The sequence below is a fragment of the Pseudopipra pipra genome, chromosome 5, assembly GCF_036250125.1.
Source record: "Pseudopipra pipra isolate bDixPip1 chromosome 5, bDixPip1.hap1, whole genome shotgun sequence".
Taxonomy (NCBI): Eukaryota; Metazoa; Chordata; class Aves; order Passeriformes; family Pipridae; genus Pseudopipra; species Pseudopipra pipra.
The window spans coordinates 26,718,723-26,740,825 of NC_087553.1; the positions used below are offsets into that span (position 1 = coordinate 26,718,723).

The window sequence follows — 22,103 nt, forward strand, 5'->3', positions numbered from 1 at the left end:
TAGCTTTTGAAAAATTAAAATGTTAGATTATACCTAAAGAAAGAAGCAACTGTCTGAATGCCTTCATTCTAGAAATGAGTTGGTTTGAACAATACAAAAGGTCTGTTTCTTTCCCCAGAGTACCTCTGAGTGGCCAGGTTTGCCTGAGTCAGAATGGAGTTGTACTTTGGAGCTGCAAAAGCTTTGCCAAACACAATCCTTTTCCTTTGCAAAGCTCCAAGAAGCCATGGTTTGGAAACATAGACTCAGCGCAGGTGATGGCTCAGGGACACCAGAACTGACATGGACAGCAGCTGCTCTGAAGGTCGTATGGGTAGAGTCAGCAAAGGGGGAGTCTGCACTGGGTGTGCAAACGTATGCATGTGCAAGCCCCTGTTAGCAGCTGGCTGCCTTGTCCCCTCATGATGCTGCAGTACCAGTTTCCTACCCCAAAGGGCTGCGTACCTGCCTGCACCCCGCCTGCCCTGATGTGCTGGCATTAGGAGACATGTTTGTAGGACATGCTGACCTGCTTCATGCTCGACAGACGGTAGAAGATGATTGCTGGAGGCAGCCTTTAGTCTGCTTGCAGATTGACTTCGGGGATTACATGCAGGTACATCTGAGCTGCAGCCTTGATGTACCATGGTTCTGCATGACTTTATAGTGCTTGAGAGGCACGAACTTCATTGTGTGAGATGTTTGCAGCACCATGTGTGTTCTAATTTCTGAAAAAGATGCTTGGCATATCCTTCCACTTTTCTCTAGCTTGCATTGGGAACCAAAGTACATAAGCAGCATCTTTCCCATAGCCTGTTTCTGCTGTTGTTAATATCCGTTGAAAACCTTTTTTTCCTGCACAGTACTGCAGGTTGGAAAGACTGATGGCACCCAAGGTGAATCACTACATGTTGATGTATTTACTTTACCTGTTGCTCTGTAGAAGCCTGAGATCCAGATACTGAGGTTTTAACAGCTCCCTGCCAATCAGATTAAATATTTAGCAGCAATAGGTTCTGGGCATCCCATTTCTGACAGCGTATTTCATGCATCATTTGCTGTAAACGTTGGGAGATTTTTAGCTACCGCTTGCACAGTAACTCCCTCTCCTCTCTCTCTCCCATTATTATCTCTTCTTTCCACTGTCCCTCTCAATTTTCACTTTTTTTCTTGTTCTCACTTTCTTTGCCCTGCTGATTCCTTTCCCTTAGCTTTTCCCCTCTTTCTCTGATCGCTGTTCATGAGTATGTGGTTGCGTACATTGCACCTGGAATGGATAAATCATCAGCCTGTGATGGAGGAGTGGAGGCACTGACTGGATCTAACTGAGAATGCCCACCTTCTTGGAAAAGTGTGCACAGCTAGAGGAGGGTGCAGGCTGATGGTCTTTTTGGGGAGTGGAAAGCACCCTGAGGACAAGAAAAGGGAAAGTATTTCTGTCATCCCTCTCTCCATGATGCAGCTCATCTATCTGCAAGAACTATCTGCTTTGCTCTTATCACATGTGCCGATTGCTCTGGGACTGTGACTGTGGGGCAGCCTTTTTCCTTTTAGTCCCTTTCTGGCTGAAACTTTTGTAGGAAAAGAGTGCATGGGCTTAGTCATCCAACTGGAAATGTGGTCATGTCTGTCCCAATAGGGTCCCCTTGTCCCACCAATTGTCAGCTTGCAGCAGACTTCTGTGTCAGCTGTATTGACATCTGGCTGACACCCCGTTGCTGGGATGAGACCCATCAAACCCAAAAATCTAATGAAGGCTGAAAAAAAGGAAAGAGATATCTCTAGGTTTCAGCATGGGATGGTATTTTCTGTAACAGCAGAGGGTTGTTTCCTGGAACACAGCAAACAGTATAGAAGGGACAAGGACCTTCCTTCACTTCCTTCAGGTGCTGGACAGCAGCAGGTTTCACTTGTACAGTTGTCTGGTGGTCATCTGAGTTTTCAGGCATGATATCTAAGGAGATGGTCCTTTAGAAGAACTCTGTGAAACAAGGATTAGAACTGTCACTAGCAGTTGTTCTGGGCTGATACAGGGCTGAGGAGCATAAAGTATCCTAGGCTAGTGAGCTCTGTAGACAGGATGGTGCCCTGCATATTTTTTGCTGCAAAGCCTTCTCTAGAGCTTGTCTATCTTTCACTGATTGCTTGCCATATTTTGATGCTGTTCACTATAAGCTGTGATCAGATGGTTTGACTCTTCATTGCCTTGTTCCCTTCACTCTTTAGTATGTGCATCTTTTCGTCTGCTCTTGCTCTGTGTTGCCTGCCTAAACGTGTCATTGCAGTCCCAGAGGAAGCCTGTGGTTCTTACTGCCTCTGTGTATGCCCTGTGTGATTGCTGCTCCGCATTCCTGTCATCTCACATCTGGTACTCAGCCCCAACTGCTCCAACTGTCCTGTATTACCAGTCCAGGAGATGATGATTAGCACCAGGGCCAGGTTTTTCAAGCTGCTGTGACAAGTCTGAAGCCATCTGGCGAAACATCAACCTCTTCATTTCTTGTTTCTGTTGGCAAGGGACATATCCCCTCTTCACACTAGTGGGCTTGAAGGTGTGAGGGAAACAGGACTGATGCTAATAAAGGGACATTTGGGAAGATGCCTTGCTTTGAAAGCTGGGATGTGTAGGAGATTATTTTCCCTTATGAGAGGAGTGGGGACCCTTAGGTAGAGGGAAGAGGAGAGTGGACCCATGAGGTAATAGTAGAGAAGATGTCTCTTCATTTGCTCTGTTGCAATGGGCACTGAGAATCTGCTGGGCTGGGGTGTGGCAGGCCAGATGGTTTGAAGTGGGTACTGGGACGTTTGGGAAATGGCTTCAGCAGAGATAAGGTGTAGAAAACACCTGTAAATTCTGTAAAACAGAACAGCTAGTGATTGGCAAACCAGACTGCTTAATTTCTTGATTCCCCCCCCCCTTTCCCTACCCATTGCTCTGGCCCCTTGCAGTCCATTCCCTGCATCTGGTGGCTTATTTCCCTACAGATATCATCTTGGCAGTAACTTAAACCTGAACACCTCCCTTGGGGAGTTTATGCACTGCGTGAGTGCTTTTTCTTTCCCTAATGTCTGGGTATCTGATATATTGGGTTTGAAGTGGTGGTCTTTTGTTTGTGTGGGGTGGTTTGTTGGTTTTGTTTGTGTGGTTTGTTTTTTTTTAATATATATATGCTTTTTATAAATAAAGAAAAATTTTAAGAGTGGGGGAAAGGGGTAAGGCAGATGGATCCAGAGAGGACAATCCCTCAGCTGCATGCCAGGCAGCCTGGGCAACTGAAGGGGCTGCACAGCTTGCCCACCAGCTCACCTCAGCTCCAGGGCTGGGAGCTCAGTCATGGTCTGTTAGGTCCTCTCATCTCTTTAATTAGGAAAAGAGGAATGATAAATAGGTATTGCTGTTTGTCTTGCTGAAGTATCCCTGGCCTCTGGATGAAGTGGTGACAGGGCTGTGCTAGGAATATGGTCAGGGAGGTGGAGGGTCCCTGAAGCTTTGCAGGCTCTGAAGATAAAGTACAAACAAGAGGAAGGGGATCCCAGAGCAACACCAGGCAATGTAGTCAGGTGATAATGCATACGTGTCTTGTTTATTCCAGCTTTTCCCTTTCTCCTCTGAGGCAAATATCACTAGGAGTGTGGCAAGAGGTTTCTCCCTGGATGTATGCTCTGTTTATAGATCATGAACCCCCTCCAGTGGCATCCAGTGGCTCACAAAGGTGCTAACACCTGTGCAAAGTGAGTTAAAATGCTGCCACATCAGGTCAGAGGGGCTTTACACCCCTCTGTCACAGAGGTAGTGGAAATAGGTAGTGCAGAGGCATCTGAAAATTTTAATGTGCTTTGGCATCTTCATACATGTATAACAATTGACACAGCTGCATGCAGAAATGCTGCCTGGCTTGGAAACAAGGTCCTGTTGCAGTGTTGTCCTGAATAGGACACCAAAGCAGGGGCTGTGTCAGAGGCTTTGCAGGAAGCAAGCATAATGTCTAAGTGCTAATTTATTTATTTTTTTTTTTTTAAATTTGAAACTGGTGATCCCATGGGGCTAGAGTTCAGCCCTGTGGCCTGGACCTGGCCTGCAGGAGAATCAAAGCTGTGATGAGTAGAAGAAACAAGAAAACACCAAAGTGAGCACAGTCCCAGGAAGTTCCAGGGGGATGAGTGGTGTGCTCAAGGCATTTGGAGAGGCAGTTCATATGGGCAACAGGGTTTGCTTTATATACATTATTTTAAGGATGGGTAATATTTGCAGCATATAATCTTTGGCTGTTCAGGATGTCAATATTGGTACTGTCATATACAAACAAGTGTGAGACTTAGCTCACACTTACCTGTTGTTAACTGACTGCTTTAATGTGGTGCTTATTTGGCACTATAACCTCAGGGTTGTACAAAAGCCCTTCAGAAGACAGGACTGGCACTTCAGTGCTACTGCAGCAATTCAGCATGGGCAGGGTGAAGACAACCTTGATGCTGTATCCACCAAACTCTTGCCTACAGGCTGAGTGGTGCCTCTTCTTCCACTCCAGAAACAACTCTTGAGAGGGAGAACAGCTGCAACTTGAATGTTGTCTCTACTTTTATTTTTCCTTCCCAGGACTGTTTTTGAGTTTTCCTGTTTTTAGGAATACATGTCTTTAGTGTGTTTAGGAACTGGTGCCATTGCAGGTCTGGCAGGAAAGGAGTAAAGAGCTGCTTCTCTCACCTACTTTCCTCCTTCAAAGAAAGGCAACCCTATCTGCTGGTTCAGGATGAGACAGAGTGCATATATACCCTTTAAATATATATAAAAATAATAATAATGAAGACATGTATTTATATATAAATACATACATAGTGTATGTACATGTGAAAAAACACACACTCTCATTTTACCTTATATTTAATTCTGCAGTGGGAATGCACTACTCTTGCAACAGTGTTCTACAGCAGGAAATGATGGGAACTGGAAGAATTTGAGTTAGGGTGGACATCTTTTTCTCTTGACTCCAGGACTACTCCAGCCTTCATCAGCTGTCCCTGGTCAATAAAAAAATCCCCCCAAAGCAGAGCAGTTACTCTCTGTAAACTTGTCAATGACAACAAATACCCTGTGGCTGCCAGAACCCAGGTCTCGCTCAGGTGCTCAGCAGGTACAGTGGATCACAGTATCCAACAGGATCACAAGGTTACAGGCTGCAAGCAGTTTTTCCAAGCAGGGGGCCACCTTTAGAGGCAGAAACTTCTTTTTGATCTGAACCTAATGGAAAAATTCCCTCCTTCTCCCTGGAAATACTGAGATACTGCAAGTTTAGAGGTACCAATGAGAGGGAACCAATTAACTGTGGTGAAATTGTCAGTTAGTTTTCTCCCTTGGCTCCCAGGACTTCTAAGGTTTACAGCTGTGGACCTGGCCTGAGGCCATGGGCCCTCAGAGTTACATCTGAGGACTTCTCTATGATTCCCAGATTTCTAGCACCTCTGGCACTGTAGCCCCAACCAGAACTGTTGGGGTCTCCAGGCTCCAGGATTTTTGTTTAGGAGTGAACTAGAGCTCCCAGGACTCTTTGACCATGTTATAAAGCCTGGTGACTCTGGTCTAGCCACCTACCCAGATCTATTTAAATCCAGGATCTGAGGGCCTCCATTTCAGACCCATGGCTAGATCATCTCCTATTTTGAGTTTCTGCAAGTGAATTGAAACAGGGTTGGGCTTTACATTTCCACTGTCCAAGAGCTGCTGGAACCAGACCCCCTGGATCTGTGGCAGACTGCCAGGGCAGATCTCTTGATGAAATAGAAGATTTCAAAATCTGGCTTGAAATTGCCAGGTGGATGGGTCCTGGTGCTTAGAAGAGCTGTAGCTCCACCCCAGATGCTGAAGGCTGTCTGGCTGCAATACCTCCCTCTCCAAAACTCTACATTGCTCTTGCTCTTCCTTGCAAGCAAAGAAGCTGCTTTGGACTAGGTGGAAATCTGTCATGAGTTTAGATGTTTTCGTGAGAGTAAGCTTAACAAACATGCAGTTGGTGACATGTTTAATCGAAAACTATGATATTTTGCAATTTGAGTCAATGTGGCAAAGTTGATATTAAATATCAGGAATTAGCTTGGAAACTGCTAACTATTTGTGGTATTGCAGGATTTCCTTTCTCTCTATTCCGAGCTAAACTAGGATTTATTGTCCTGAAGATCTTGGACATACAGGTTTTAATACACTCTCTTGGGATCCTGTGAGTAATGTTGTGTATGATCTCACAAGAAGACATTGCTGCCTTCGGGTAAGTGCAGTGGAAAGCAATAATAATAATCTTAGCTCCTGTAGCTTCTATCGCTTGAGAGTGAAAAGTACTTTAAATACCATAAATAATTAAACATCCTAACTCTATGAAACAGAGAAGATGCATCTCCGCCTTTCTGATGAAGAGAATAAGGCAAAGAATGAGAAGGAAAACAACGGTGTTTACACTTTCAGAAAATGCTTATTGATTTTAGATGGTAGTATGAGGGATTAGAACAAGACTTCACTGGTTGTGGTTCATTCCCTCCATGCTTTCAAGATTTAAAACCAGATACTGGACAGTGTGAATACAAGTGAGCTAAGATGTACCAAGGATGGACCAAAAATATGACAGTACTTAAAGTGAGGAATGGGGCCGTGAAGGACAAAAAATGGATTAGAGGTAAATGATGGATGGAGAAAGCTGTGAAATGTAGTAGAGTAGGACATATATTCTAGCTTGAAGGAAGTTGATGGGGAATATTGAAATTCTGGATTTTCTTTTATACTGAGCCCTCTTATGCTGTTTTAAAAGTGTAAACTGATCTTAAAGCATAAGTAACTCACGGCTACACTTTGTCCATAGTATTGATTTTTATTTAGTGGTAGTCGCTATTGTGACAATTGTCTGATTCTGGTCATGTTCTCCCTTACTCTTGCTACTAATGCTTTTTTTGCTGCTGCAGATGTAAGCTACGGTGACTTCTGTGTAAATGAGATGTGGCCCAAGGGGGCTGAGCTGCACCCTGAGGAAGCCAATGATAGAGCTGAGCTAGGAGGTGACATAGGCTGGTACTTTCTTGTATGCATTGGCTGGCACAAGGAGGAATGAACAGCTATGTGAGCTACTGGGAACGGTGGCTGAACTGGCCAGCATCAATGAATGTGAGAGGCTGGAGAAAACAGAAAACAGAGAAGAAAATGCATGGAATTGGCATTCAGCTGAGCCAAACAATCTGTTTGCTTGAACCGGATTGGGCCTTCCCATCCCTGTTCCTGAAGCATCAGCAGCTATAGTCCAGACACGGCTTTGCCTGTGTATCTTTCTGTCATTGCAGCTCTGTAAATATGATCGAGTGCTGAGCAGAGGGAGAGGTCAGCGGTTGCTGGGCTGAGTCCCTCCAACTGGGAGAGCTTTCTGGACACTATTGATTGAAGTTCTTAGTAAGACGAATTGGCCCTGACCTGTCATACAATTGTAGGCACAGCATGGTCTGGTGCACAGCACTAATGTACTGTGAAAGCATATTGTATCCAGCTGCTTGATGACTGGTATCTTACTGGTCATTGAACTCAGGGAGAGAAAGTTAGGGAAAGAGAAGAGTGTTCAGTGGAAAGAAGAAAGAGGGAAAGAAGAAGAAAAATGAGACCACCAAAAAAAATTTCTGATTTACAGTTGTCAATTTTCTCTTTATCCTGGCTTTAGTATTTTTTGTAAGGATCGAGTTTTTCTGAAGGGGTAAGTGTTTTTTGGAATGCTTCTGGGTTGGAATTATAGAGATCCAAACATCTTGAATTGGCACTCTTATAGGTGTTACACATTTGGTTTCCCTTGTTAATTCTCCTAGGTAGATTTAGTTTTGTTTTTCAGTAAATAATGATAACAGGAACATAAAAGTCCTTTACCAAGGATCAGAGTGAGGAAAATGGAGGGATAAAGGGACTGAAAGTTACAAGGAAGGAGACTCAAATCAAAATTTTCTGGGAAGTCATCCATCATTTCTAGTGGCCTGACCAGAACCTACTTTTGACCTCTCTTGGCTTCAGTGGCTGTGGCTTCCTCTTTCCCCATGCTAAAACCATGTCTTCATCCCTTTCACTTCCAGATTAGTTCCCTGTCTCATTTAATGAGCAAGGCTGGTGTTGTCACAGGGTCCCTTGGTGATTAAACCTCATTTTCCAAAATGTTACATACCACTGGAAATCAAGAGGCCATGAGGCTCCTGAGGGATGCTGGCAGTTTGTGAAACATGGCCCATCAGTGTCTGTAGCACTGCAGCTCGGTCCTGGACCAGCTCACAGGATGCATCTCTCTCTTCACCCTGCTGCCTCCACTCAGCAACTCTTTGTCCTCATCACATCTTGGTGTTTCAGGCATTGAGACACCTTCTCTGCCATTTCTGCTGTCTGTAACACCTTTATGAGAGTATGATTAGGCCTGGTGAACTCTGGTATCTGCTTTAGGGCTGTTTAAAAGTTGCCGTAGCAATGCCATGATGAGCAGAGGTGGTGCGTATTTTCTCCTAGCTTGTCCTTGTTGCATGGGTTCCAAGACTGAAATGTGCACCCATGAAGATCTTCCTTAAGGGATAGGCGGTTTTATGTTTTAAAGCTGCATCCCATGTCATGTATTATATCTGAGGAGATTGGCAGCAAACCGGATGGCTATGTCCAAAGTGCATGTGTAGTTTGAGTCTTCTTCTGATTCAGATGCCCTCTTTGGGATTCTTGTATAAGAAGAAATCACTGAATTTCAGCCTTTAAAAAAGACATACCATATTTTATTTCTCACTTATGGTATGTCTCAAGAAACCTTTGTGATTTGGCTTCTACAGTGTTTACATACGGCATCCAAACAATTAAGGACTGTCTCTTGATGTGAGACTTTGAGTAACCAACGGGGATCTTGGTTACTTAAATGGGGATCTTGGGATTCTGGTGTGGAATTTGGCATCTGCCTTCAGGAGACAGTGCAGACTCGCCTGCCTGCTCTGTGTTTTCCCTTTAAGGAAAGAACACAGGGAACAAACAGGTACTGAGTGAGGTGCATGAGAGAGTCTGGGGAACAGGAAAGTCCTTCCACCGATGGAAGTAAAAGTTCTCCATGATTTTTAAATTTTGAAATCCAATGTATCAATCTGTCAATGCACAAAATGCACAGTTGATTAGGGTTGAACAGAAAACCTCAAGTTAATACATCAAATAATAAGAAATGCCAAGGATATGCTTCTCTAAACCATCCAAGTGAAGTTAAAAACATGTGTTTCTCATGGATATTAATGGATTGGAAGTATTTAAATCCCTAGCTTTTGGAAATTGCAGTCTTTAATATTCTCATGTTATTAATGTGCTGTTGATTCCTGCTTGGAAAGGAAAACTGGAAGTGGAGAATTAAGAAGGGAAGGAAGGGATTGTCTCATGGATTTCCAAAGCGTTTCAGTTCTATTTAACAGGCAAACCCGATGTTGCTCTGTGCAGCATTCTGCTCCTGTTTAAACTGAGTCTTGCACTTCAGGAGGCAAAGCTGCTTTCAACCATGCTGAAATCCCTGTGGAGGGGCCTCGCACACAGCAACATGTCCTTTGATTTGGATGGTCTTGCTCTGAGCCTGGATCCAGTTCTGAGATGGGGCAGATTACAGTGGGAAGTGGGAAATGGTGCATGCCTTGTAAGCTTTGAACCCCTTGTTTCAAATGGAACAAGCGGAGTGACAGCTGTGGCAATCCAACCCTCCAGGTGGTGAGGATATTGCAGTCTCTGGCAGGGAGGACCTGTCTCATCCCTCTAAACTTCTCTAAGCAGGATGCTGGGGGGAGGATGAGATCCTGGCAGGGGAATGGTGGCTCCAGCCTGGCTCTGCAAGCCAGGCTTGCAGAGAGCAGTGGCCGTGCCAAGCCTTTATGCTCTGGCATTTAGAAGTTGGCACTGGGCAATGCCAGACTGACCTGCTGTCTTGCTTAATGGCTTTTGTGTGTGTGACACTGAGTCCCGCAGCTCTGCACGTGTGTGCCAGCCTGGATAAGCAGGTCAGACTCCTCTCTGCCGCCCAGCCGTTACCTTCATTGCTCATTCTGATGAGAATCCAAGGGGACTCAACTTATGAGGACCGATAAACACAAGCTGAACTTTTGCTGCAGTAGAGGAAAGTCTCAAGGGGTGATCAGATAACCACCTACAAGCATTTTCACGGTGGAAACGGTGAGTCGAGAGGGAGAAATTGTTTAGGCTGAGTGAAGAAGATACTATTAAAGTTGCAGGATAGCTGAGCAAAGGGAAAATTTAGGCTGTTTAGGGAAATATTTCTAAACGTGAGCCTTTGAGTTGTCTCCTAGCAGTGGTAATCCTATTGTTTGTGTCATTTCAGAGCAGGTAGTATGCTAAGCAGGTGCGGTTGACAGTAATCCTGAAGTGACTGAGGAAGGGCAAGACTATTAAACAGAGGATTTTAATTTTTGATTTCTATGAATCATTTGGTATTGGGCTCAACAGAAGCTCGCAGGCTGTAGCTGTGTCAGCTATCACCCGTGATATGTAAAATATGTGGGTGGGAGGAAGTGGGAAGGACACTGGGAACTTACCCTTGGGCAAGCTTACAATAATGAGACATAGTTCTTCATCTGTTGGGAATGATATGGGTCTAATTGATGATCAAAGCGGGTTTTGTACTGCCTTAAGTGCAGGGAGAAAATTGCTCTTCTCCTTTGTGTGGGGTAGAAAAGGGGAAGCACTTTTTCACCTTATTCCTGGATACACCTGTTGGATAGACAGAGGCAAACTAGCCTCTGATGTATCTGACACTGCCCAAGTCAGGGAGGAGTGTGTACCTGGCTTAATAAAGAAAGAACAGATTCGAAGAAAATAAATAGAGAATAGAAGTAAACATATGTGCTACTTTCCACCCAGTGTCTACGGAAAGAAAGCTAACAGTGAGTTAATGAGAGAGCTCCAAGGGCTTTGAAGGCTTTAATTGGGGGTGTGTGATGCGTTCCCCAAAAGAACAACGCTGACTTGGGAGAAGTAAGGGAAAATTGGAAACGTTTTGTAAGTTAGATAGAAATGAATCTGTAGGACTTTACAGGCATGGGACAAAGGTACATGTTGGAGAGGGAGGGATTGTGAAGAGAAGAAAGAAGACCTGCCCAAAAGGCCTCAGAGAAATGTTTCTACCACTGTCATAGGAACATTTTTATATTAGAATGATAATAAAAGTGATGTTCAAAGCTAGTTAAAATAAACTAAAACACACCAGTTTTAATCTAAAACTACTGAAATGCCCTTGTGAGTCTGTTTACTCAGGGTCACCGTAATGAACCATTTTGGTGCTGGACTGTTGCATTCACCACTGTGTATGGTGCTTTCTATTGTCTCTAGTCTCTGCTGTCTTTTGTGTTCTGAACGTATGGAGATTTTCCTGCAGCATCATTCATTCTGTTTATCAGCACCTGAAGTGTGCAGATGCTTATAAGACACATCTATCGTGCCCCAGATCCATCCTCCTCTTCTTTGTGTCTGTTGACAAAATTCCTGGAGCAACAGGGCTGTGAGCCAGAAGAAGATTTATGGACACTTATGTCACCAATGTAGTAAGAAGTAATATGGGAAACAGCAGCACAAGAGTTGCCAAGGTACAAATAACCTAGGCTGAAGGTGTGGTAGGATAATGGTTAAAGCAGTGTTAGAAGAGGAGGAATGCTTCTTCAGAGATATAGAATATGCAGCAAGTCTAGATTGCAGAGACGGCAGTAGCCATGAGAATGGGAGGCTCTCCTAAGCTGAAATTGGGTCCCCAAAAATCAGGGAGTTAGAGAAACTTAGGTGTAAATTGTGGTGTGATTTATAGCTTTAAACTCTAGCTCTTAGGAATAACAGTTTCTGAGGTTTCAGTCTGTCCTGTCTGGTTTTTTTTTTGCATGGGTCTTAGCTCCTGCAGTTTGCCATAAGGTAGGTAGTAGACAAAAAGATCAAATAGTCACCAGTCTTCTGTCATTGGTAAACACAGAAATGGTGTTCTTCTTTGGTCTGGACATACTTGTATTTCTTTGATGGACAACCCAGTAGCACATCTAAGCAACGTTAACTTCCCTACAGCTGCTTCTAGTGCAGTCGCTTTTCCCTGATGGGGAAAAAAACACGTTCCAGCTTCGTAGAATGTTTCACAGGTGAGGTGGATTTCTTCCTACCCCCAACAAGGACCTGAAACATTGCTTTTGGATTCATTGTCTGATACTTCTCAAACTGTCAGAGAAATGAAGGCAGTGTGAATTAAGATGCTGTCAAATATGAACAAATAACAAAGGGTATGATAATGTTGATGTTTAACACTGGGGCTGGCAGGACATCTGTCTCTAGGTAGTAATGGGACCCAGAAAGAACTGGGAGAGGAACTTCCCTGTGGCCCTCCAGGGAAGTATTGGAAGGGGAGGCTGGAGGTAGGTGATGCTTTTCTTTCTCCGTAGGGAACCAATGTCCCTGCAAAGTTCCCTTTGCTGGTGGCTAGTGCCATTGTTCAGCCTCCTGTCCCAAGCATTATCTTCCTCTTAATTAGGAAATCTGCCTTCAAGACAGCTTTCTGTCTGGGACTGCAGTCTTCTAAGACTTCCTTTCCTCTTGCTGTCTTGAGCTTGGAGACAGCTCCCTAGGGGCTATTGTACAAGGCTACCTGGGTGGCACAATTGCAGCAGGAGGTACCAGCATCAGCACACAACAGAAATGCCCCCAAAATCTTGTGACCAGCCCATATTCTGCCTCAGTTTCTTTATTTGACATGACGATTGGCTGGCTGTGCTATACACTGCTTGAATAGTAGTCTGTTTACAGTTAGCCTGGTTGAATGCAAAGTGACTGGTCTGTGTACTTTCTGTATTTTGAAATATCATCCAGAAATATCTCTTAATGCTGAGCTGTATTTTGCCTGTGGAGCCTAATAATTTTCTATTAATACTTATCTTAGGTCTGATCCACATAAAAGTGCAGTGTCAAATAAGGTTCTCGTGATATTTTTAAGCAATCTAACCTTTGATCCTGGCTAAATTCCAATCTGAATAATTACTGACTACCTACATTTTTCTTGCATTTTCAATTGAAGAAGTTAGCTTTCCCTTCCCGTTTTGAAAGTGATTGTGTAACATTGCTCTGCAGTAAGTAGATGCTGCATTCCTCTACAATGGTGCGTATGTTTTACTGGTAAGTTAAACGAGATTATAGAGGTATAATGGTTTTACTGGCATGTTTATACCTAAATATAGATATGTCTGTAAAACCACTTCATCTAATGGCCCTCCCATATATTTTTTTCCAGGGAGTAAGAGACAACATAATAGTGTGGAGTACTGTGTAAGGGATTTTACTTAGCAGTCTGGAGTCTGGGATTTGCTAAATTGTTTTGGAGTGCCAAAATCACAGAAAAGACTTCACTGTGTTGCCCCACACCACCACCAAGGGAAAATCCTGCTCATGTAAAATACTTTGTAATAAAATATCCCTATATGTTTTAGTAATCATTCTTGACTGGTGAAATTATACTGTAAAATTATTAAAGTTGCTTGAAACAGAAAGGGTAAATGTCCTGTTTTACAGCTGCAGCCTTGTCTGGTGCTTATGAATTTCTTCATGTGTGAATTTCTTCATTCCTCTTCTTCACTGGGAACAAGAACCAGGAGGAGGTCCATGTACTGCCTCCTGTGCTTCCTTGGTTGGATGCCTTGTATGTTTGCATTCGAACACCATAGAAATTAATGGACAAAACTTGTTCCTGTGTATGCAGAAACACATTTTCAGGATAGTTCTGGGGTCACCTTAATCTGATAATAAGTCTGTGGTCATTCACCCTTCCCTTACCTCTATTAGCACACATTCAAAAGGGGCTTGTAGTGAGCCAGACCAGGGGAGGAAAGTGAGATGAGGTTTGTGCTGCGATGTTTGTCCCTTTCTCTAAGAACCACCACCTGCATGTGAGCAGACATGTGCAGAGTGGCTACTGCTCAGGAACAGAAGTCAGCCCCAAGGAGGGAAGGGACAGTAACTCCATGAGCACCCCTGTTGCAGTCTCTCCATGCTGCAACTCATGCTCAACTCCATGCTGTGACCCTGCTGCTGCCTTATGGGAGCTGGATGGTGGAAACCACACTCAGCTCTGAGTTGTGTGTAATTTATTGACGTTATCCTGCCCTATCACATCCCTGTGTCCCATCATACAAAGGAGTCCAGCCTGGATCTGGTACCTGTTATTCCCTCAGAGGGACACTGATCTGTGGCACACGGATGGCCCCTGGAGCACCTGAAAGACATTATGAGCATGACAGTAATGTTATGTATGAGTGAGAGAGGGCGAGATAGATGTCTTGGTTGGTACAACACAGGCTACGTAAGCATTGCTATGCCTGATCCAGGTGAGGGGTTAAAGATGACAATCCAAATTGGAGATGCTGGCTTGGCTATAGAGACACAGACACCCTCCTCTTTGTATTAGCTTCTTTCTAGCCCTGGCTGCTCCCTGCATATCTGGCAAAAGCTTAGGAACTGGCACTGTACAGATAACTCCATCATGTGTTTAATGGAAAAATCTGCCTGAGGGGGGGGCACATTGCATGAGCTAGGCACCCAACAGATTGGAACCTATGTGCCCTTCAGGATCTGGACTCCGTTATGCTGCTTGGAGATAGATGTTAGAGATTTATTGGCTTTGATGCAGGTGAAGAGAAGGGGATGGACTTTTTGGCTGCCATTTTTCCCACTGGGAGAAGCCTGTGCTTGGGTGTGAAGGCTGACAGCTGCCATGATTGCCTGTATAGCTTCTGCATGAATGCTATCTGAGCCCTGGGTTGGAAGGCCCTGTTAAATATTCCTGGTGGGAGAAGGACTGGGAAAAACCTACACTTTTCTCCCTGGGCATCACAACTAGCCATTGCCTAATCAAGTGTAATATACTGTATGAGTCAATGCAGGAGACATATTTTAAGAGAACAAATATAGCATTAAAGCGAGTGAGCAAGAGACTGAGAGACAGAGAGTGTATAGAGTGCATTAAAGTTAATAAAGCATTGAAGGAATGGGGACTGCATTTCACTGTGAAGGAATCTAATTTAGTGACTCGTAATTGGAGGATAACAGTCATGCTGGAATGAAGTTAACTGTTCATTTTGCCAAACTCTCAAAGTCTCTTGGTTCTCCTTGTGAGCATCTCTCGGAAAGTGAACCCGTCAGAGTTTAGAATCGATCGGTGCTTCAAAGCCGTGGTCCCTTTCAGCCTTCTTAAGTGGATTTGGTTCCTCTGGTGCATATTTATTATCTGTTTTATTATCTGCTTATTTATCTGGTAATATCAATGCAGGATACATTCTCTCTGCTTAGCATGACAATGAGGGAGCAGGTGCTGAGCCTATGTGTTCTCCAGGGCAGGGCAAGATTGGCCCCTTGTGCCTTTTCCCTATGGATGGCTGGTGTCAGGTAGGGCTGTTTTGTGGGCTTCCCGCTTCCACAAAGCTTTGCCAGCATTGTCTCTGCTGCTGTGACTTTCTGTTCGTGTGATAGAGGCAGGTGTAGCAGCGAACAGTATGGAAGGATCCTGTTCTTGGACACCCAAGAACAGAGGTGCAGTGCAAAAAAGTGCAGGGCTAGTGTATTTATTTGAAGTATGCCTGGCTGCTGAAGAACAGAATTGTGGGCATGAGTGGCCGACCAGGACATTTTGCCCTGGGGAAAAGTCTTCTTTAGTTTGAAATGCCTGAAATCTCCTTGGGACATGAGCATGGCCCTGGGTGGGCATACCAAGCAGTGCTACCTCTCACAGGGGTGGTGGATGAATGTGGGGACACTGCTCTGTTGTCCACAGACTAGGGCTGGGGTTCTGATCTTTACACCGCATAGGTGCTGTAAAAATTAGTTTGTTAATGTTTGTAAAGTGCCTTGAGGATGAAAAGTGCTGTGGAAATGCAAACTATTGTTAAAATGAGAGTAAATAAAGAAAGAACTAGGAACAATCCCTCTGGGAACTGTCCTGCTCAGGCAGGGTCTGGAGAGATGACCTCATTGGATTTTGCTGTTTCTACTGTTACAAAATAAAGTGGATGTGTTCAGGGAAAAGATCAATGTAACATACTTGGCTGTAGTAGCTGAGGGTGAACCATCATAAACTCTGTAAGTATTTCTGCTTCTGCGCAAAAATAGCTGTTATATGGGCTTGAAGGGAATGTCTTCTCTACGCTGCATTGATCTAGTTTTGGCCCCAACCACTGGGAAATTTTGTATTCCTGGCTTTTTTTTTTTTTTTTTTTAAAAGAACCCTGTATTGGTGGAAAGCATATAGCTGACTGTACTACAGACTGGAGCTGTGTGTGTCCTGGTGGTGGTAGGAAGGTCGTATGCAATGGATACACACGTACACGCATACATATACATCCAATGACCTTGCCCATTTGTCCTCACTTTATTCTGGAGGGACTGTGATGAGAAAGTAAAAGGGGGCCCTTATTTGCCTGTTCTCCTCAGTCTCCGTGCCTGTACCTCCCGCACAAGCCCAAACTGATTGCAAGCACCAGTCATTCCTTTGTGTTGAGGGTGAGCACTCAGACATGGGCTTGACATAAGCAATTAATTTCACAAAGTCAGCTGATCAGCTGTCAAAGGACAATTCTCTATCACTTTTGACTTGGGTCTCAGAGTGACATGGGATCTGAGAGATGACATGATCCCATCTTCTGTTGACAGCTGTTTTCTTAAGTGATTCCAAAGTCTGAAGTAGAGGCTGGACTGGTCTGACACTAGGGCCCCCCCCAACTTTAACAGAGCCCTGAATGTAGCCAAAGGGCTAGGCATTAGATGAGAAGGATTGTTGGGAGGAGAGCTAGTGGCTGAGGAAGATCAATGGATCTGCCTTGAAGGCTGACTGCATGACTGACTTGTCAATTAATCACTTTCTTTTACTTTCCCCCTTTCCCTTTTTTTATTTCCTCACTCAGGGAGTCGAAGAACCGAAGATGAGGCCCAGTGTGGAGTGCTACTCTCCGAGGTTTTGGCTGGTGCTGGCAGTCCTTGCAACAACAGGGAGCGGGGCCCATGCCCAGAAAAGCCACCCGAGCATTGGCATTGCAGTCATCCTGGTGGGCACCTCAGACGAAGTGGCCATCAAAGATGCCCACGAGAAAGATGACTTCCACCACCTCTCAGTGGTGCCTCGGGTGGAGCTGGTGGCCATGAATGAGACAGATCCTAAGAGCATCATCACCCGCATCTGTGACCTCATGTCAGATCGGAAGATTCAAGGGGTGGTATTTGCTGATGACACAGACCAGGAAGCCATTGCCCAGATCCTGGACTTCATCTCTGCCCAGACCCTCACTCCCATCCTGGGCATCCATGGAGGCTCCTCTATGATTATGGCAGATAAGGTAAACTTAAATGAGCTTCCTCCTATTGCAGACCTGTGGATCAAAACTTAAAACAGAAAGAAATATCTTATTCTGTGATCCTCAGGTGTTGTCTCATGGGGCCGAAGGGTTGAGGGATTAGACAGTTTCAGATTCAAAGAGAGATTAAAAGAGCTAACTGTGTGTAGCACCACTGAGAAGAGCCTATTAATCATGTGGAATTATCTGCAACAGAGAAAAAACGAGGAGGGAAAGGAGCAGGTAGAAGAGAGCTGAAAAAGAATTGGCCCTTTTGTTCTTCCTTAGGGAGGGTAAAGAACCCCTGACAATTGTAATTCTTTTTAAAGGTTTTATTTTTGCCCGTGTTTTACCTTAGAAGATCCAGGGATCCTAGCCTGGGTTTTTACTGCATGTAGCTGGAGGACACTGTGGTATTTTCAGGGACATTTAATACAGCTCTTACATCTTAATTGGAATATAATTGAATCTTTAATAAAGCCATCCTCTCTCAGAAGTGTTCATTAGCTCCTGAAGTTAAATAGATGTTGGCTAAAACAACTAACCAGTCTAAACCAGTCCAGCTAAGTCTTTCTTTTTTTCCACTGCACTACTTTATTCCTTCATATCATTGACATTTTACTGTTTTCCCAGGCCCTAGCCAGTCTTCTAAGGAATTACTACGCAATCAAGCCTTCCCCTACTGGTTTTGAACAGGGCAAGATGTAGAGGGAGTAGCATCTTTGACCAGCTGATTACTGTTATCTTAGTGGAGCCTCCATGAGGTGCGGGTGGACCTGATAGAAGTCTTCCTCCTGTAAGGAACAGGGGACCCAACAAGTAGCACCTGAGTCTGCGTTTGGCCAGATGGTGTAGCTAACATGCCTCTGGGCTACTGTGGGCCATGGAAATGTGTGAGAGGAGCTGGCTGTCCTTTTCCCTGAAGGCTCAAAGCCAGAGAGAGTTAAGGCCAAGCCTTTTATTGAGAAGACCCTTTTGACCCATGCTTGTGCATTCCAAAGAAGTAAGCAGGGACACAAGCTGACAGCCTTTTTCTTTTACATGTTGTTTTTAAACAAATCTGAGACATTTAACTAGGCAGAATCGGGTCTAATTGAATGAAGAGTGGGAATTAACCCGGCTACTGTTGCTTTTCCTCAGAAACAGATCTAGCGGGAAAAGAAATCCAGGCACTTTCTGTTTTATTTACCTTGCAAATAAATAATCCAGTGCAGGCTATTGGAGGTGATAACAAATTATTTTCTCACTCTTTGACCAACTGTTCAGTTGCCAAATAACATACAGTTAATATGCAGTATTGTTTTCTCATATCAGCCTTTGAACTGAAATAGTCACTGAATAAAATAATCATGGGCCTTTTTTACTCTCTCTCCTTGAATAGTTGCACATGTGCTAAAGTCATGCAGCCACATTCCACCTACAAAAAAGCTTTTCTGCCTTGGAGGACAATCAGACAGCAATGCTGCATCTGGATGCTCTCCTGCCTGCTGCATTGCATGGTTATCAATCTCTATGCAAAAGAGGGTCTGAAGCATTGCTTGAGTGCTGCATTTCACACTTATGGTGACATTTTACATCCTCTTTGAACAAGTGTAAGAGTTACTGACACAAGACCTTCTAGGCACTGGGAAAAGGTCCTTGTGACTTTGAACATGGCAGGCAAAATTCTGATTTCAGATTCCCGCAGTGTTAATCCAGCATAAACCCATTGCCTTTGGCAGGATTAGATCAAATTTACCCTGCTGTAATTCAAAGAGAAATTTGGCCTATTGAACTTTGAAAAGATTTTTTTTTTCTACCTGTCTCTAGTCTCTCTTTGGGAAGGCAGCATCTCCTACCACTGCCCTGTGTACCCCACTGGCTTGCTTCTAAAGATCATTCTGACAGGCAAGCAGCCCACAGGGAGCTCAAAGGTAGAAGCCTTATGAATGGAGATTTCTGTTTTACCAAGCTCCCCCCCCACCCCTTTTTTTTTTTAAGTTTTGCAGACAGGAGAAGCAGGTTATGTACAAAGATCTGCAGTTTTAGGAAAGGCCAAGGTTTCTTAAACATAATTTGAAAAGGCTGACCTTTACGGCTTCTGATCCGCAGGTGTGTAATCTTTAATGGATAATATTTATTTGATGAATTGAATGAAAATATGGTAGAGAGTAAATACACTAAAATTCTAGTAAAAATACTAAAGTCAGCCTGCTAAGTCCTTAAGCAATTCCATTTTCCACAGAGGGCCTTGACAGAGGCTTTACTTTTAGTGACTCTTAGTCATATTCTTTGCAGATGAGTTGTGTGGCTGAGGTTTGATCCTGCAAGCATGGATTGCTTCTTTCAGCATCCCCTCAACGCCCACAGCAGTCAGCTGTGATTGAACTTGCTCAGCATTTCACAGGTTCAGATCTGCACTTACAGCTTCGTTATGCTCCCTGAGTGTTTGTGATCAGTAGCGCCAATGCAAACGTAAAGAACACTACAAACCACTAATGCCTTAGTGTGACAGATAAGCCCCTCTTCTCTAGGGGTTAATGCAAAAACTCCTCAGTCAAACCACCTTTCCCAGAGTAGCATATGAAATTCTGTTTCACCTTCAATGAGGGTTTTGTAAGTGTGTCTGCAAGGAAATTTGGGTCATGTAAAAAAGGCTTTGTAATGTGCCATGCAACTGGTAAATTGAGACACAAAAGAGTAGGGAAAAAGAAAAAAAAATTTAAAAAAATGAGGATTTCAAGCCCAAATTTTATTTTCTCCTGTATATAAAACCAGAAATATTGCGTGATGTGCACCATAAGCTGGCCTTATCTCAGTTAACATGCGTCTGGAAATTTGCTACCCACCAGCTAGAGGTCTAGGCATCAGTGGTGAAGGAGGCACCACCTGAGGACAATTCACCCCACTCACCTCAGGGTGCAGTGAAATGCTCGTGGGACAGTCCTGTGTCTCCCCACTGTTTACAGAAGAAGGCTGTACCTCAACTTGTTCGTGATGCCTCAAGTTAAATGCCATGAATCCTGTAACATAGGTGGAGGTATGTTGCTGAAAGTGTAACATCTGGTTTTCCTGATTCTTTTTGTTCACACAATTCTTTAATATTGCATTGGATTACATTTCGTAGATAATGTTTATGTATTTTTGTTTTCCTGGTGTTTTACCTTTTTTCTCTGAAAAATAGGTATAGAGGAATTTGTATATGTTTTTGCTGTTTTACTCGGTGTTCATGTCTCTAATTCCACCTGCTTAGCTGCTACAGAGTGTTACATTTAATTTCTGCCTAATTTGGCATAAGAAGAAAATGACCAGATGATCTGTGTGCACACTGTGATCTGGGTTCAGTTCCAGGAAAATGGTGAAGTACAGATACATGATGTGCCTCACTTGAGCTCTGGAGAGACCACTTTGCCGAGTGAGAGTTGTGTCATAGCCAGTTAAGTTCCTTTAGTCCCTGATAAGCATGCCAGCAGTGATGCCAAACACAGTGAAGTACAGCAGTCATTTTGTGGGGACTGGATGGCCTAGGAGTGATGGCTGAGGGGATCCAATAGCCCCCACGTTAGTTCCTCTCAGAGGAGCAGGGCCTGTAGCTCTGCGGCAGGATAGAAGAGTGCTCATGCTGTTTTGGCCCTGTAAGGAAGCGCCTCTTCCTTGTTTTGGTGCTGACACCTTGAAAAGGATTAGGGTGATAACATCATCTTACCTGGACCTGTGATGAGGAAGGGAAGAGCACTGATCACTGATGATCTGTGTTTACTCCAAAATAGATGAAATGGAGAGGAGAGAAATGTGCACCAGTACCAGTGTTAGGTTTTTGCGGTAGAATAACTTTGCTTGTGGAAGCTTGCTGGTCTCTTTAGTTTGCCTGATGTTGCCACAATGACCTTACTTTTTGTATTACCCGATTTTAAGCATTAGTTTGTATTGTCCAGTGGACTGCAATGCATTTTTGACCAATAAGCATATCTGCTCCCATTCCAGTGTTTAAAATAATGTCTTTTTTTCTCCCCAGTTGTTTTGAAAGCAGAAATGCAAGTGTATGAGGATGCTCTATGTTAAGAGGCTGATGGTGAAAGTAAACCTTCAAGGCTGCAAACCAAACTTCAGTTCCAATAACCACGCAAACCAATATCTTGTGTTTGCAGTCCTGAGACTGGCAGTCTGGACTGGGCTTTTCTTCACTGTAATTTCAATATTCCCTAAAATCACTTCTGCCCAGAACTAGGAGGTAAAGGAGCAGTCACAAAAAAAAAAAAACCCAAAACTAACAGATATACATTTGTAGGTATCTCAAGAGAAGGACGAATTGTTATTCAGATTTAAATAACTTACTGTGTTGGAAAAGATTTAGCTCCTTGCCTAAAAAGTAACCACACCATTGGCTGACTGATCCATTTTGTAATGATAGAACTATTTATTTGTTTTAAAATAACAGAAAAAGTCAACTTGGTGATAATGAATGCAGAAAAGGTAAGAGCAGAAAATGCCTTGGGTTCTCTTATAGCACAGCTGGTGACCATCATTTTTGCCGGAACTGTGCCTTCCTATTTGTCCACAGTCGCGTTATTTCGCCAAAGCTTCTTGTCCTATGAAGCATTATAGTAACACAAGGGTGCACAGGCAGCACAGGAAAAATACTGGAAGAAGAGGATGGTTATGTTTTCCCAGGTGAAAATCATTCTTCTCTGTCTCTGCATCCCTTGCTGTTTTCTCCAGGGCTTGCCCACACAGGGATACATGCAGTATGCATCAGCATATTGATGGAAATAAAATGGTAGGAA

At 43.8% G+C, this 22,103-nt stretch overlaps 1 protein-coding gene and 1 long non-coding RNA gene across 3 annotated transcripts in view; one reads left to right on the plus strand and one right to left on the minus strand.

Moving 5' to 3' along the window:
- The window catches only part of GRIN2B (glutamate ionotropic receptor NMDA type subunit 2B), a 232,607-nt gene that overhangs the window by 19,447 nt on the left and 191,057 nt on the right, over nucleotides 1-22,103 (plus strand). For both annotated transcript variants that reach the window (XM_064655234.1, XM_064655235.1), the window contains exon 3: nucleotides 16,915-17,343. In XM_064655234.1, the coding sequence (XP_064511304.1) occupies nucleotides 16,933-17,343 (411 nt within the window). In that variant the 5' untranslated portion in view covers nucleotides 16,915-16,932. The remainder of the gene's footprint in view (nucleotides 1-16,914; nucleotides 17,344-22,103) is intronic.
- LOC135415278 (uncharacterized) lies at nucleotides 13,470-14,237 on the minus strand. Its single transcript, XR_010431046.1, has 2 exons — nucleotides 14,179-14,237; nucleotides 13,470-13,709 (listed from the first exon to the last, which is right to left on the minus strand). It is a non-coding gene; the product is annotated as an uncharacterized LOC135415278 (long non-coding RNA).